The sequence below is a fragment of the Hydra vulgaris genome, chromosome 15 (assembly GCF_038396675.1).
Source record: "Hydra vulgaris chromosome 15, alternate assembly HydraT2T_AEP".
NCBI lineage: Eukaryota > Metazoa > Cnidaria > Hydrozoa > Anthoathecata > Hydridae > Hydra > Hydra vulgaris.
This window is the reverse complement of record NC_088934.1, coordinates 48,781,052-48,798,856: the sequence shown is the minus strand read 5'-3', so window position 1 is coordinate 48,798,856 and position 17,805 is coordinate 48,781,052. Positions and strand designations below refer to the sequence as shown.

At 28.8% G+C, this 17,805-nt stretch overlaps 1 protein-coding gene across 4 annotated transcripts in view; it reads left to right on the top strand.

Moving 5' to 3' along the window:
• LOC105845456 (calbindin) overlaps positions 1-16,948 on the top strand; it is a 127,052-nt gene extending 110,104 nt beyond the window's left edge. For all 4 annotated transcript variants that reach the window (XM_065818726.1, XM_065818723.1, XM_065818725.1 and 1 more), the window contains 3 exons: positions 5,311-5,367; positions 16,110-16,181; positions 16,693-16,948. In XM_065818726.1, coding sequence (XP_065674798.1) covers positions 5,311-5,367; positions 16,110-16,181; positions 16,693-16,806 — 243 coding nt within the window. In that variant the 3' untranslated portion in view covers positions 16,807-16,948. The remainder of the gene's footprint in view (positions 1-5,310; positions 5,368-16,109; positions 16,182-16,692) is intronic.
• Positions 16,949-17,805: the final 857 nt, after the last annotated feature.

The following is a 17,805-nucleotide window of genomic DNA, read 5'->3' as shown; positions in this document are numbered from 1 at the left end:
TCAGGCCCACCAGAAATTGCTGGAAAAAGTTTTCCATCAATATGAATAACCAAAGGTCCCTCCGAACTAAAGGCTTCCTTAACGCTAGCATAATCTTAAAAACGATGCTTCATTTAGCTTCTTCTAATGCTACTACAAGATATTGGTAGTTTTGATATATCACCATCACCATATGTTTAGATGGCTGCTGTTGAGATAATGCTGCTTTTCTGTCACTTTGTACAATCAAGTGCAGATGCAAGTGCTGAAGGAATAACATCTAAAGCAGATACTTTTGCACGTCGATGGAGATTTCTCCTGACAATATTCCTCAACAAAATTGTTATGTTGTTGAACCATATAGTCTTCATTGCTATATATAGCATTGTGTGCTTCATTTAAACTCTCTAATGATGACTATAATTCTTTTTAAGGATTTAATAAGGATTTCATTAAGAATTTGATAAGGATTGAGGATAATTGTTTACTTTCTTCTTTTTTTGCCAAAGTTCTATCTACACCTCCCATGGCATATTTTCTTTTTGAACGTTGGTCTGCAAGAAATATTCGGCCTTCTTCTATTTTTATCAGCTTCAATGCATTGTGGTGAGCAATATCAAAAAGACTATTTACTGAGTTAAAAAAATCTTCTTTTACTTGCTGTGCTGGCCCACCACGACTTATGTTCTTTGAAATATTTCTGTATCTTTCCAATAAAGCTTCAGTTTTACAAACAATACTTCTATGTTCAGCAGTTGGAATTCTAGTTTTGCAGTTGTGTGAGACCCAGATCTCACACAACTACTGGACTACAGTTTTTATACAATCTTGTAGAGTTTGATTGTTATTTTTATGATGGAAAAACATATTCTTAAAACTTCCAAACTTATGGGCAAAACTCTGCCACTTAAATGTGGTTCTGATTCCTCAATCAAATAAATGTAAGTTTTTGATCTTGTTTCAGCCATCATATCTGTCTGCCAATCACCACTTGGTTTTTTTTTTACTTAAAGTTACCAAAGATTAGATTATAGAACATTAGTTCTATAATCTAATCTTTAGTAGCTATAAGTAAATAAAACAAGTTTTCCATTATTTCATTTATTTTAAATTTGTTTTAAGATTGCTGTCTGCAGTCAAGATTCCACTATTTTGTTTGTTTTGTTTTTATTTATGATTTATGATCTGTGGAATCTAATAAGTTACTAAGTAAATAAATACTAAATACATATTCTTTGCAGGTAATAGTAGTAATTACTAGTTAGCTCTTGGAAATAGGTTCAAAATTAATTATTTTAAAAATAAAGCCCGAAAATGAAAAGTCTGCAAACTTTAGGTCTTATGAGGCAGTTCTAAATATTTTCTGATTTCAATAACATTTCATAGTTTTGTTTTATAGGTCAAAAGGAGCATAAGTATCAAAGTGCCTCTGTAATTGGTTGACTTTAATTTTTTGTATACAAGAGGAACCGCCCTAATATATTGACATATATATAAATATATATATATATATAAATATATATATATATATATTAGGTAACCAAAAAAGTTCGTGCGGTTTTTGGTAATTGAATTGTTTATAGCATTTTTTACAACACCCCCATCGCAAAAGGCAAGTAGCTTTGTTGCAAAATAGAACGCGTGTGTCACGCGCAGTTGCTGCATATATAGTGTAGGCTTGTAACGAGCTTACAGGAAAGGTTTTGTGTAAAGAAAGGATGGCAACCCAACCAACGATTATTCGATCTTGCTTACTTTACGAGTTCAAACTTGGAAGGAATGCAACACAAGCGGCCAAAAACATCTGCACAGCATTTGGAGAAGGTACAGTAAGTGAACGCACAGCACAGAAGTGGTTTCAGCGATTCTCTTCGGGAGATGAGTCCATCGAAGACCTGCCGCGTTCTGGACGCCCATTGTTGGTTGATGAGGATGAACTGAAGGATGCTGTCGAGTCTAACTCCAGCCAAACTTGCCAAGAACTTGCAGTGAGATTTGCTGTGAGTGTTGAAACCATCCACCTGCATCTGCATGCGATTGGGAGAGCGTGGAAGCTGAGTCGGTGGGTTCCGCACAAATTGTCGATCGAAAACAAGAAGCAACGGCTTACGATCTGCACATCACACTTATCACGCCACAATGTTGAGCCTTTTCTTGATCGTTTATTGACATGCGACGAAAAATAGATTGTGTACAACAATACCAAGCGTTGCTACCATTGGTTGTCCCCCGATGACCCCATCCCAAAGACACCCAAGCCCAATCTCCACAAGCGGAAGGTTTTGCTCTGCATTTGGTGGACTACAGCTGGTGTGGTGCATTACGAGCTGCTCCCAACAGGCCAAACCATTACTGGACTGGTTTGGACCTGTTGCTTGTAAAGCAGCCTGCACTGGTGCACAGGAGAGGAGTTCTGATTCTCCACGACAATGCAAGACCGCACACCGCTCGCGTGACTCAGGACAAGCTCCAAAGCCTTGGCTGGGAGAGTTTGCCTCATCCACCATACTCGCCAGACCTCTCCCCTACTGATTTCCATTTTTTCCTTTCCCTGGGAAATCATTTAAAAGGACAGCAGTTCCGAGACCAGGACGCGGTTGAAATGGAGTTGAAAGCTTTTATAGACTCAAAGGACCGAGAATTTTTTAGAAGTGGAATAAATAAGCTTGTTTTATGTTGGGAAAAGGTTTTAGATGCTAATGGTGACTATTTTGATGAATAAATGTACTTACTTTTGTCGTTTTGTGTGTTTTTATTATATACGGAAAAACCGCACGAACTTTTTTGGTTACCTGATATATATATATATATATATATATATATATATATATATATATATATATATATATATATATATATATATATATATATAAATATATATACATATACATATACATATATATATATATACCTATACATATATATATATATATGTATATATATATATATATATATATATATATATATATATATATATATATATATATATATATATATGTATATATATATATATATATATATATATATAGATGCATATACATATATATTTATATATATATAAATTTATATATATATATATATGTATATATATAAATATATATGTATATACATTTATATATATGTATATACATTTATATATATGTATATATATTTATATATATGTATATATGTATATATATATATATGTATATATGTATATATACATATATATATATATATATATATATATATATATATATATATATATATATATATATATATACATATATATATATATATATATATATATATATATATATATATATATATATATATATATATATATATATATATATATATATATAAATTGCTCTGTTCTTTTAAGAACATTGAGCACTCTATTGTGTAGAATACTTTTTAAAGTTGTTTAAATATATATATATATATATATATATATATATATATATATATATATATATATATATATATATATATATATATATATATATATATTTCCAAGTTCAACGGTTTGGAAATTATAGCCTTACAAACATGACACAATGGCCCCCCTCGATTTACACATGGTCAAAACAATTATGACCTCTTCAGCTTTTGAAAAAATCATAAAATTGCTAAAAAATGTCAAAATGAAACTATCTGTAGCATTATTCTATTCATCCCAAGTCTTTACAGATAGGTTTTCTGATTAGCTACTACTGTCTGCAATAACCGGGCAAATTATAGGCAGCTTGTTGCAGTTTAGAACTTAAATATATCTAAAAGCATAATGTCCACTCGCCTAAAAAGTCCATTTTTCAGCCATTTCGAGATGATTGTAAGTTTTTCTAACACTTTGTTTTAATCTAAGATTAACAGCATATAAGTCCATTAGACCCAACTATCTGAAAATGCAAACATTATAAACTTGTCGAATCCACACCAAAAATGCCAGCATTTTTAAATAATCCTATTTTTGAATCATCAGCGGTTGAATGTGTTACAAGAAACCAGTGCCCCTCTAATCTGCCAACTGGCCTAAGTGAAGGGTGCAACTTATTATAAGTCATTTCTTAATAAAAAGAAAGATATGGTTGGTTGTCCTCTTCTTGATCTAGTCTTTATAGTAGACAGGGGCACAAATAAAGGGGCAGTAACTTTTTAGAGACCTTCATTATTGTTCAAATTAAGGTCTGTAAATTAATTTAGAAATTTAGATACTTAATATCTAAATATCTAAATTAATTTCAAAAGGAAACCATTATTTCTTTAAATTCTATTTTATTTTAGGTAATTAGTGGTCTATATGTAGTCTGGAGCCCTCCACCACCCCCCACACCCACTCTTCCTCGCACTACTAAGGTGAGGGGGAGGAAGCGGGAGGGGTTTGGGGTGGCACTAATCAAAGGGGAAGGGGGCAACCAAATTTTAGTAATATAATTAACTTTTGTTAATTCCCATTTAAGACCATTACATTGTTTATTTGCTGCATAATTTGGCACACATTTTTGTCTGTATTTATTTTGCCCGTTTATTGGAGACAGTAGTAGCTAATCAGAAAACCCATCTGTAAAGACTTGTGGATGAATAGAATAATGCTACAGATAGTTTCATTTTGACATATTTTAGCAATTTTATGATTTTTTCCAAAGTTGAGGAGGTCATAATTTTTTTCTAATTTAACACAAGTTAATAAAAACCACTTTTTTAAAGAGAGAACTATCCAGAAAATAGTTCTCAAAAAAGTGAGACACTTGCTGAAAGTGAAAAAAAAGTTATACAGCTCTAAAGTAGTCTGTTTTGACCATGTGTAAATCGAGGAAGGCCACTGTGTCATGTTTGTAAAGCTATAATTTCCGAACCGTTGTACTTGAAAGTCTGAAATTTCAAATTTAATCTATCTACATGATGCACATAACAATATGTAAAAATCAGGAAAAGCAGAGATGGTGACCCACATGCTATTGGTTGAAATATAATGATTTGACCCTACAAACATATATTTAAATATACAAACATGTTTATATATATACAAGCATATATATATATATATATATATATATATATATATATATATATATATATATATATATATATATATTTGTGTGAGTGTTTAAAAAACTTTTTAATGTTTACATTCAAAAGTTTTTTATACATTTTATAATTAATTGCAATTAATACTTTTTGTTTGCATTTATATAGTAATTAGCAATTAACCTTTAAATTCGACAAATTATACCGTTAGTGTAACCGTTACAAAATTGTATAAACAAAAACCTTATCAAAAGTTAGTGATTTAAGACCTTTATAATATAAAATAATAGTCGCATACTGTACACTAAGTATTTATTTTAGGAAAGAGAAAAAATACCGCGCATAGATTTTGACAATGGATTTTCATATTATGATCAAGTAAGTTTTTTTAAAAATTTAATAGCTTAACATTGACTTTTTTTCAGTTGTTTTCTAATTTTATTTAAAAAAATAACCAAAAATCCATGAAACAAAAAGATGGAATAGTGAACCAATACCAGTTATCTATTGGTATACTGTGAAAGCATTTATGGCTCCTGATCTCACCATCTTACAAATGCACTCATCAGTCGTAAAATGCATGAGATGGAAAGTGTTTTTAATTTTCTGAAATAATGTGGTATCATATTTAGCTTAACAAATAATTTTTTTTAGCTTCGGTTTCAACATAGTCATAGTATTTAAATAGTCTGGAAACGCGGGTCCTCTTCTATAGATTTCATTAAATTACTTGAACATTTAAGGGTGACCGGACTGAGAGTGCATCAAATAATTTTAAAATGACTTTTTCTGCCTCATTTTCTAATAATTTAGATGAATTTGATGCTGTTTTAGCTGCTATTGATGAAGATTTGTTGGAGACTGGATCCTAATTTTAGTTCAACTGTTGAGTTAGCTGTTGGAAATATTCCTAACGCAAATGAAGAGCGTGTATTTTTGTGTTTATATTGCGAAAAAAGATGTTTATCACAAGGTGGTTTAACTCGTCACCTCAATGCCAAGCACAAGGACAAGCTTATTGATAAACAGTTTAGTAAAGAGAAAAAAATAGCAGAGCTTATTCTTCATTCTAATTGCTTTCAAAATTACTTGATTCAGAATGCATAAAAGCTTGCCATAGATGAATGCTACCCTACTAAAATAAGAACTGAATTTAAAAATTTTAAATTGACATGTATAGAGGAGGTCAATACAGGTTATTCTTTAATAAAAAGTATTATTGAATCATTTGATGGAAATGCTGAAAATGTTTACCCAGTTTTCTACAAAATATTTTCCGAAGCACCAAGTCCTTTTAAAAATCTTAGCCAAAACTGCACTCTTCTTTTAAGTTTTGAAGTTGCTAATCTTGTCTTGGCTCATCTGACTGGCGCCTCCTTTAATAATGATGTTTTAACATTTAAACATGAATCTTATCAGTTTACTGAAAAAGAAAAATCTATTATCGCTTATCTTAGTGGTTATGTTTTTGGTACCTTTTATCGTAGAATTAGATTTAGTTCTAACATGTCTAGTTTGTATCATAAACAGTGTTTATCATTTTTGCTCGCTGGTAAATGTACAGGAGAAACGATTTTTTTGCCAGAGCATAAACATGTTAATTTGCATGATAGGGGTGGTTTATGGAAAGTAAGTAAAGAGGTTATTTGTATCTTTACTACTGCATAGTACCATTTTATTTCCATGGCAAAAAAGTCATCTCATACTATCAATTGCAAAGAAATAGTTGATACATTAATTAAAGACTCTTTTGTGCTTGTTAACTTTTCAAAAATTATACATAGTTCAACTGATAAAGTTCAAAAAGAAATAGCCCTTAATTTATTAGAAGATCTTCTAACTCTGTATATACGTGTTCGTACATTTTCCTATGTGAAAGTTAAGTTGCAAGCTTTCAAGATTTCTAAATGTCAAACTAAATCAAATGCATTAAGAACAGCAATTAAAAAAAAAGTCTCAACTTTGGAACGAGGACATTAAAGACTTGGCATGGCTTGGACTTATGAAAACAGCTATTTTCATAGCCACATATCTTTTAAAAATATTAATGGCATATTACTAACTACTCCTGATGTAGTAAAATGAATACTTAATGACTTACTTTTATGATGTATAAGCTTATGATATATTTCATATTGATATTGTATAAATCAACTTTGATATATACAATATCAATAACAAAATTAATATAATTGTTTTTTCAATTTTAAATCAACAATAACACATCTAATACTTTATGGTGTTACCATTTTTTTAAATTGTAAGATAAATTTTGATATAGACAGATATTTAAAATTGATATTTTAATTGACCAGTACATTTATACCAAAAAAAATTTTAAAAATAGTGTACTACATTTTTAAAAAAGAAAATAAGTCGAAATCTATATATGTTAAATTTTAAGTGAAAAATATTAATAATTAAACTCATCAAAAAATATTATCTTATGTTTAATACAGTTTTTACTTGGTTTGAATTTTTTTTTAACACGATTTAATACTATCACTCGTATTATCTGTATAGCTAATCACATTTCCAGTTACAGGAAGAAATACTTTCTGATTTCTTATTTCTTATTTTCTTATATCATTTGACATAATTGATATTAAATCATCACTTAAACTTGAACTGATAGTCAGGGCAGATTTTGAAATTGAATTTTGTAAATCAATGATTTTTTCTTTCAACTCCTTATTTTCAATTCTATAATTTTGAATTGTTAACTTTAGGCGATCTGGAGAAGTCAATGATATTGGTGCATTAAGTTTAGCAGGCTTTTTTGCTACACTGTGCTGTTATAAAAGAAATAAAAGTTTTTTCATATATAATACAGTTATCACAACATTTCAGTTTGCTCAAAACTGAACAAGTACTTGATCTAAAATACTCAGTTTGATAAGTACCATGAAAGTTAAATTTCTGTTTGATTATATATTTTAGGGACACAATGTTTGATGGCAGACTTTTTTGCTTCATCGAGTGAGACTCCTAGACAAATACTATAACTTGAAATAACTTTGATCAAGTTTGACAAAGTGATATTTTTCAGTGAACTGTCATAACTTTTATAAACTTCATGGGTTCATGGTAAACGCCAGGCATAAATGCAAAGTATAAATGTTAAAGAACCATCAATAAATATGTCTGTTTTTGTAACTTCATGAATTTCATCTTTTTCAAAAATATGAACGTGAGTAATATTATTATTTATATTCCAACAAGAAGGAAGATTAAGATGTATTATACGCTTAGTAAATTTTTCCATTGATTTGTAACATTCCTGGATTGAGTTTGGTTTGAGTATTTAAATTGGATTTCTTATCAACTATGATTTCTGCAGATTTACGAGATGTTGTGCTTAAAATTATCAATTCAAGTAGTTTATTTGCAATTATACAACATTATAAACAAAAAACTATTTTCAAGCTTATATATATATATATATATATATATATATATATATATATATATATATATATATATATATATATATATATATATATATTTATATATATATATATATTTATATATATATATATATTTATATATATAAAGGGTGGTTAAATTTTAAGGGCCGATGTTGAATGTGAACCAAACCTAAACGTAAATTATTTTTCTGTATTTAATGTGTCATTTCTCAATTTCAGACTGACTCAATTTGAACCATGGAAAGTTACACAATTGAGCAACGCATTAAAGTTATTCAGGCCTATTATGAAAATGGGCGTTCAAATCAAAATGCATATCGTGCACTTCGTGAGTTTTTCGGTCAATTTAATCGTCCAAATGTGCGTACAATCGGAAAAATCGTGCATAAATTTGAGCAAACTGGGTCTGTAGGAGATGTGAAAAGACCAGCGCATGCTCGTACAGCTCGTACTGCCGAAAATATAGCTACTGTTCGCGAAGTCTGGCTGCCGGTCTGGCAGTTACTGTGAATGGTGTTCGCTATCGTGAGATGATAAAAAACTTTTTATGGCCCGAATTGGACCATATGGATGTGGAGGATATGTGGTTTCAACAGGACGGTGCCACTTGCCACACAGCTAACGAAACAAAGGCTCTTTTGCGCAAAAAATTCAATGGCCGTGTTATCTCACATGGTGGCGATGTCAATTGGCCGCCAAGATCAAGTGATTTGACACCGTTGAACTTCTTTCTTGGGGGGTATTTAAAAGAAAAGTTGTACGTTGATAAGCCAGCAACAATTCAAGAGCTAAAGGATGAGATAATTTGGCACATTAACGGCATAGAACCTCAATTATGCCTCAGCGTCATCGAAAATTTGCACCATCGGATGGAGGTATGCCGCCGAGGTCGCGGCGCCCATTTGGCTGATATTTTATTCCATACATAATTGAATCATACCATATTATCATAATAAAAAGATGTTACAATAAATTCCTTAATAATTTGTGTTTTATTCAAATTTAACATCGGCCCTTAAAATTTAACCATCCTTTATATATATAAATTCTTTATTTTTTTTCAAAATAATTTTATTTTACCTTGAAATAGAAAAACTTTTTTGCAGTAAATTTATTTTTGGTATTGATCCAGGAATAAATGTAGTTTTTAAATCATCTAAAATTATAAAAATGTACCTGAATTTTCTTGGTTCCAGTATTGATACCAACACAATGTTAATACTGATATAATATTTGTCAACTAATCCAGCTAAGTAAACTTTATATAAAATATAAAGTTTATTAGGCTCTATTAGCTAACATTTCAAATAAATATATTTTGAAGATAACGTATTATATCTGAAGTCATCCATCTAATTATACAGTCAATGAAATGCTTCCATATATTATAATTATATAGCATATACAAACCAATTTCTTGAAGCAGCAGATATAATGAATATATAAAATATTGCAATTTACTCACAATGAAGAAGTCGATCCTTTGTGTAATGACGTTCACAAATATAAAGATTTCTTTTTTCGATTTGAGCTTTTAATCCTTTGCCAATCACTCTGTCATGTGTAATTAACTTATTAACTTCTGTCTCCAGTTTGCGCTATATTTGTCATCTTTTGTTGGAATACGAAATATAGACAATCCAACATGATTTCTTGATACGCAATTGGCTCCTGGCATTTTCAATATTTATCACAGAGTATATGAAATTAAATAGCAGCTAAGTACTATGTATACAATTTGATGCACTGTATAGTAGTCTGAGCACTAGTATTGAAAGGAACTTAAGTGTTATGAGAAAACGGCCTGCGTTTCCAGGCTATTTAAATACTATGACTATGAGTTTTTTTTAGCTTTGGTATCAACAACCCCCTATCCCTCCACCTAAACTTTCTGGATCTGTTACGGTCTTTATCCTCTAACTTTGTCTTGGCCACGGTAAATTTGTGTTTTTTTCCATCAGCTGATATGTCAGCTGGCAACGCAAATACTAGCAGGTATTTTTGCTTTAAAAAAATATAAATACAATAGTATTTTATACTAAAAATACTTTTTTTAAGAGTGAAATCTGTATTTGAAATTATTTTTTCTTTGAAGTTTTACTCAGTAATGTGTAAATGCATAAAAGCTTTACAAGTAAATTCTATGCAATTTAGTATGGATAAGCTAAAAAGCACTTCAAAAAAATAGAAAATAAGACAAAATAAAAAAATTTCTTATTGTTTTGTCTCTTGCTTTTTTTTAATAGATTTTTTTATCTTATGAATAACAAAGTGCATACAATTTACTTTGTGTCAAACGTCAAAGAAAAAATAATTTTCAATACAGATATAAATGCAATAAAAGTTTATTTTTTACAAGTACATAGTACTTATAAAAAATTAATTTATTTACCTACTTAGAATACACTTACTTTTAAACTTACAACTTATTTAGAACGTACTTATTTATGAACGTACTTAGCAAAAGGAAAAAAACAATAAAAAAAATTTTTTATTTGTTTGTTTCCTTTGCAATTTTTTTAAAGAACTTTTTAACTTGTGAATGCTAAAATGCACACTATTTACTTTTATGAGTAAAGTATTAAAGAAAAATTAGTTTCACATATAGATATAAGTGCATTAAAAGTTAATTTTTTACAAGTACATAGTTGCTTTTGTACAATTACATAGTCACTTTTGTACAAGTACATAGTTGCTTTTGTACAAGTACATAATTGCTTTAATGATTGAACAAGGTAAGTAAAATTATATTGTTAATTGTTATTGTTAATGTTAATGTTATTGTTATTGTTATGCACATTTAATAAAGAAGTTAGTAATGGCTGAAATTTAAAAAGAAAGTCCCATTTAAATTATTTTTTTTAATAATGGTTTTGAAAGTCATTTTTTCCCCATATGCATTAAATGTGCATATGCACTAAATGTGCTTAAAAATAAACAGCTTAGATAAAATTTCTCAAATATCTAATTTTTTAGTTTCAATTTTTCACAATTATATAACTTTACTGTCTGGTTGTCAATAGATAGTAATTATTATTGTAGTTTAAAATTTTTTTTCCAGTAAATTTTTAAAAAATGTTAAAGACTTAGTCACTGAATTTTATTATCTTGATGTAATTTTCAACAGTACAAATATCAGCAGTAATTTTCATGTAATTTTCAACAGTACAAATATCATACACTACACCCGTTTTTTTATAAAGCATGTATTTATTAGATCAAACTTTAATTAAAAAGTTTCTGTAAAGACAATGTGGAAAGTTAGAATATATAAACCTCAAAGAGTTCGCACATTATAAAGTTAGTTTAGAGACTGACTTAGTAAAGTCTGCAAAATTTTATAAAAAAATATTTTTTAACTTGTAAAAATTATTTTATTTATAGATTACAATAAATTTTGGCTTTTCTTGAATTAATTTACTTGTAGATTACAATAAATATCAGCTTCACTTCAAAATGTAGTTGTGTTAAATACAAAATCTGTATGTTATTTATCATAATGTCAAATGTAATTGTGTTAGAAACTTATTTACAAATCATTTTAATTGTTTTCAATAAATATTTTTTTAATATTCTTCTTCATTTCCTGTAACTTCAGGGGTTCTATTCTTGGCCCTATACTTTTTTAAATTTACATTAATGATCACCCAGAAATTCTCACATCTGAGGTAATTTTGTTCGTTGATACTATAATTTATTCTTGCCTTTATATAAAGATATTCGAGCTTGAAAATGATTTCACTTTTGCTGCAGCATGGGGCTCTCATTGGCTGGTAAACTTTACATCAAATAAAACCCAATTTTTTTTAGTTAATTTTAATTGCAACAGATCTTTTTATATTTATGAACGGTAACGTATTCGATAAGTCTCGATAAGTCCCTACCCTTTGCCTTCTTGGAATAACTCTTACTTACAATTTTTCTTGGAAACCATATAACAAATACATTGCAACATTATCGACTGCTAAGGTTGCATCTCTTTATCGTGCCTGCCACTTTGTTACTCCGGATTCTTTTCTTTATATTGTTGCATTATCTGTAGCGGATCTTAAAATGATGGCCTTTTTCTTTTAAGCAAGATGCAAAAATGGCTTTCTTAACATATATGGACTTGTTCTTGCAGACAACCTTCAACTATTTTCACATCGTCGTAATATTTGCTTCTCTTTCTCTTTTCTATAAATGATATAATGGGCATTGCTCTAAAGAGCTAGCGGCTCTGGTCCCGTCTACTGAAATTCATTCTCGTGTTACTCGTTAAGTCTCATCCTTTTAAGAGCTCTTAAAAATTTTTATTTGTCTAGTTTTTTTCTTCGAACATCATTTCTTTAGAATTTGCTTCTTTCATCTTGTTTTCCTGATTTATATAGTTTTCAATCTTTTAAGTTGTCTGTTAATCGTTATCTTGCTTTATAGTCTTCCTCATTTCTCTTCCAGTAACTTCCAACACTAATAGTGGTTGCTTGCAGCCTTGTTAGAAGTAAAGATGATTAAGAAAAAAAAGTTTGTATTTAATATTGTACTCAAAGTTTTTTTTTAAAAGTTCTAGTTCAGGTAAAATCGAAAATCTTATATTCTATGGAGCTCTTTTTAATATTTCTAATCTCTGATAAAAAGTAATGCAATAAAAACATTAAAACCATGTATTAGTGATAAACACGAGAAAATATATAAATAATAGATATTAAATAAATAATATAAATAATAGATATAAAATTATTAAAAAGTAGAAACAGGAGATTATAAAAATTGCACACACAATTATAAAGACCGATTTATCAGATCCTACTTTAGTAATTACCAGCATAAGAAGAAAACCTGTTGGGGATAATATAAATGTATTGAAATATAAGGATATAAAATGGAAATCGAGGAGAATAAACACAATGACATAAAGGTATAAAATTGAAATCTATAGAAGATAATATATATGAAATATAAGGGTATACAATGGAAACTGAAGGTGGTAACCCTAGAAATAATTTATTTTTTGAGTTTAAGCTATTTATTGATATTTTGTAGTAAAACTTGATTCTATTTCAAAAAATTAAGAAAAAAAATCACTCAAAAATTTGGTTTTGCCTTGATTATCCAAAAATAAATTAGTTAAACCTCAAACAATGGGGTATATTTGAAAACATAATATCTCACTATATAATAACTATACAGCTTTGAAATTTTGCAGAAATGCCTATTATATATAATATTATTATTTGTCATAGGATTTTTTGATTTGCCTCGATAACTCCAAAATTATGCAAAATGTTTCAGAGTTTATTTATTTAGTCACTCAAATAAGTACTAAATTTCATATAAATCTGAAATTTGCTCTTTATATTACAAAATCCTATGAGAAATGATTTATCAATGTCTTATAAAAATGTTCTGAAAATTTCAGTTCATAAATCCATACCATTTTTAAATAACCATGTTTTAAAATGTGTAATGTCTCGAAAATTATTAAACCTGGGAAACGAGACTTTTAATAAAGTATTTCAAAAATAATGTTTAAAAACCACCAGGTATATATGAAGTTTGTTTTTTATTTGAAACCTCAACATCCACTATGCCTTTTTTAATTTTTCTTAGCTTTTACGCTGTTTTAACACCATATTTGAAGATTTGTGCTTCATATGTTTAACACGTTTATTATCAGCCTCCATTAGTTTCTTGGAAGTCATTTGTCCTTTAATTCCAAAACTTTCCAAAACAGATTTTATTCCTTCCCCACCATCATTGAAATAAAGAACTGCAGAAATAATTGCCAATTCAAACGTTCCTCTGGATAAGAATACATTTTTAGGACAGCGAGTCCATATTATTGAATTAAATGCTTCGTTTGCATTTTGTGTTTGTCCATGGAGGCATTTGGTCAACAATTTATCATCAGATAAATCTTGAAAAATTGGTTTCAGCTTTAAATAGATCCATATTAATAAATTAATTTTATCTTTATGAAACTTAGTACCATTTAGTTGATCAAGTTGCCACTTACACCAAGAATTTTTATCTCAGGGACATCTCCTAAATATTGGGAATAAGTTATATTGTTTTTCTGGATGGAACGTGCAAAAATATGAATAGCACCAGCAGCTTCCATAGCACCAGAGGATTTAGTTTGATTTATATGACAATTATGATTTACTTTCCATCTATCATGTTCAGGTGTACCTTCCTTGGATCTCCACATTATACAACCTCTACAGTGTTTTGAGAAAGCCTGATAATCTAAAACTTTATCACCAACAACAGCTGTAACTACACCATTCAATGATGCATGACCTCTCTTCTGCCAAGAACCATCTATTGTAACGCGTTTGCAGACTGGCTGATTACTCGCTTGAGTAAATTCACTGGCAGCTCTTTTCATTGATACTTCAGCTAATTCAGCATATGCAGTTAAAATACAGTTGTCATTCAAGTTGTCAAAAGTTGATTCACCAATACCATACATGTTAAAACAGTTAGTAAACATTTTCAATGCTGCCTTCCCCTGACCAATCTCACGAAAACTAATGACTGCTCGAACATTTGACTCATACAATTTGCAACCACGTTTAGTTTTTCGATGAGAATCATGGCACACTTTACTTGTGAAACAGGATCCAACCACAGTTCATACATTTCAATTCTAATAAATGAGCACATCCCATTCTTCTTTTCAGGTTATCAATAAATTCTATCGAATGTTTGTTATCACATTTAGGACAGTACAGAATTGGTAAAATTAACTTTTTCATTTGCTCAATATCCATAAACTTAAAATATTTACTATCATCATTATTACTAGATTCAGTAACAAAACCTGCAGTTTTAAGTTTCCTGGAGCTTGCACATTCAGTTTCTAAATCTGCTTTAGTTTTGTTGTTGTTAAAGTTTTTTTCTTTGGTTTTAACCATGTGGCGATTCTTTGGTGGTATTTTTTTTTTTTTTCTTTGCAAATTTTGTTTTATTGAAATCATTTTTATTAACTAAAATCTAAAAAATAAAAATTCAGATAAATAGACTTCAAAACAAAAAAGAAAATTGCCTTCGATAAGCAATTCATGTCACCAGACAAACTTCATGCTTATCCTTTTAACTTTAACAAGTGTTTTAGTTTTTAAAGTATATATAGTCGCTATATAGTTTTAAAGTAAAGCCATAAAAATGTTTAAAAAATAGTATTTTGCTGCATTTTTTAGGGCATTTACATGTTGCTAGGGCGTTGCTAGGGAAAAGTATTAGGAACCAATTCACAATTATATCAATATATTGACAATCATATTAAAAAAGCCTATTCATGTTATACATTTTTGAAAAGGTATTAAAATTCTTAATTAAATATAATAGAGATTTTTTTTTTGAAAATTTCATCAAAAATCAACTTTTATTTCTAGGGTTACCACCTTAAAGAAAATAATATTTGTAATGAAAAATACAAATATAAATGGAAAACTATAAAGATAAGTACATATAATGAAATATAAGGTTATAAAATGTAAAACTGTTGAGGATATTTTGAAATATAAAGGTATAAAATAAAAACCTATAGAGGATAATATATGTAATATAATATAAGGGTATAAAATGGAAACCTGTTGAGATAACCTTTAGAAATGGTTAACTTTAATCCTTTTTTTTTCCTCAACTTATTTTTTAAATCATAATTGATGTTTAATAAATTAATATACGTAACAATTATAATTTTAGTTTGGAAACGATTCAGTATCTCTAAATGATCTAGACGATCTTCTTAAAGATGTTTTTCAACAACTTGGATTGGTAAACTTTTTTATTTTTGTGTAAAACTTGTTCAAATACATAATAATTTTTACATTTTAATAATTATATTAAACACATTATTAAGACTAAATTATTATTAAGATTTTATTATTTTTAAATTGGTAGTTCTTTTAACTATTTTTAAATTACAGTTTTAAATCACTAACTAGTCACTCGATTTACAATATTAAACTATCGCAGCTGCAATCAGAGCCGTGGCTATACTCCCCAAAAGCACCGATTGGGGAAAGCCCAACAAATTTAAGGACCCATTTAAACGTTTAATGGTCCTTTTACAAATTTAAGGAGCATTTTTTTTTGGTAGTATGCGTTGATATAATTAAATTTTTTTTTAAGATTTTAGGGCCCTAATAGCAAGGTTTTTTTTTTGTTTATTTTTTTTGAGGATGGGGGGTAGGGGGGAATTGATCCTCCAACTCACTTGCTACGTCACTGGCTGCAGTATTTCCTCACCATCATCCTAAAACGGGTTTTTATTTATGCGTTATAGGAAGATAGTCCTGAAGCTATAAGTGCTAATCGAAACGCATTGCTCACTGTAATCACTCCTGATAAAGATGGAAAGATAAGAAGATCTAACATTGCACTTTTGTTGTCGCATTAAATTTATGAAACTCAATTTTAATAAGCTTTATTATAATAATAATAATAATAACATTATATAATAATAATAAGCTTTATTATTATAATTAATTTTTTACGAAATTAATAATCCACATTTTTCCATACATTTCCGAGTAATTTATTTAATATCGTTTATGTAATATATAGTATATAATAAAAATATATAAGTATACATAACTTTATGGCAGATGTAATTATGTTTATATGTATATAAAATTCCACTACTTTTAAAGAAAATATTTGTTTAAATTTCTTGTTTTGGACATTTTTAAATAAAACTTTATTCTTTCTTTTGTTTTTCTATATTTCGGAAATTTATGGCAAGTCTGATTTTATGTTAGTTTAGATTACATTTTACTTTCGTTCATTTTTTTGCTTTAGTTGTAAATCAGTTTAAAATATGGATTTTTTTTTTTCCATTTTAATTTGGTTAGTAAGGTAGCTGAGAAAACGGAGAAATGTTGGTGTAATTTTATATGGGGTTTCTGAAAGTTTGACAAGGGGGAGGGAGGTAAAAATTGTCAAAAAATTTTTGCCGTAATTAATTGGCAGCCCCTTGTAATAACGATATTCAGAGTCTAAAATATCTTGATAAAAAAAGCTCGCCTTGATCCCACTGAGTAAGGCCCCTTGTTTTCTTTGAATTTATTGGATTTTTTAGTGAGTTTTGACATCGCATTATTAAATATTCATTATAAAAATCTTAATCAACTCCGCATATTTATTGTTGTATGATTACCCAGGTTACTAAAAACAAATGCAACTAAATGTCCCAGGTTTCTTTCTTCTTTCTGTTCAGGAGTTCAAAAATCTCGTCACATTTTTTGTATTTTTTGGTGTGGTCCGCCAAAGATACCAGCTGCAATCTTAATCTTGGACAATCGGAAAAAAGTCTTAGAGATACTTAAAAAACACCAACTTTTACCGAGTCATAAGCGCTAAGTTTCTTGATGAGACCTCCCACTTCACATTGCTTTTG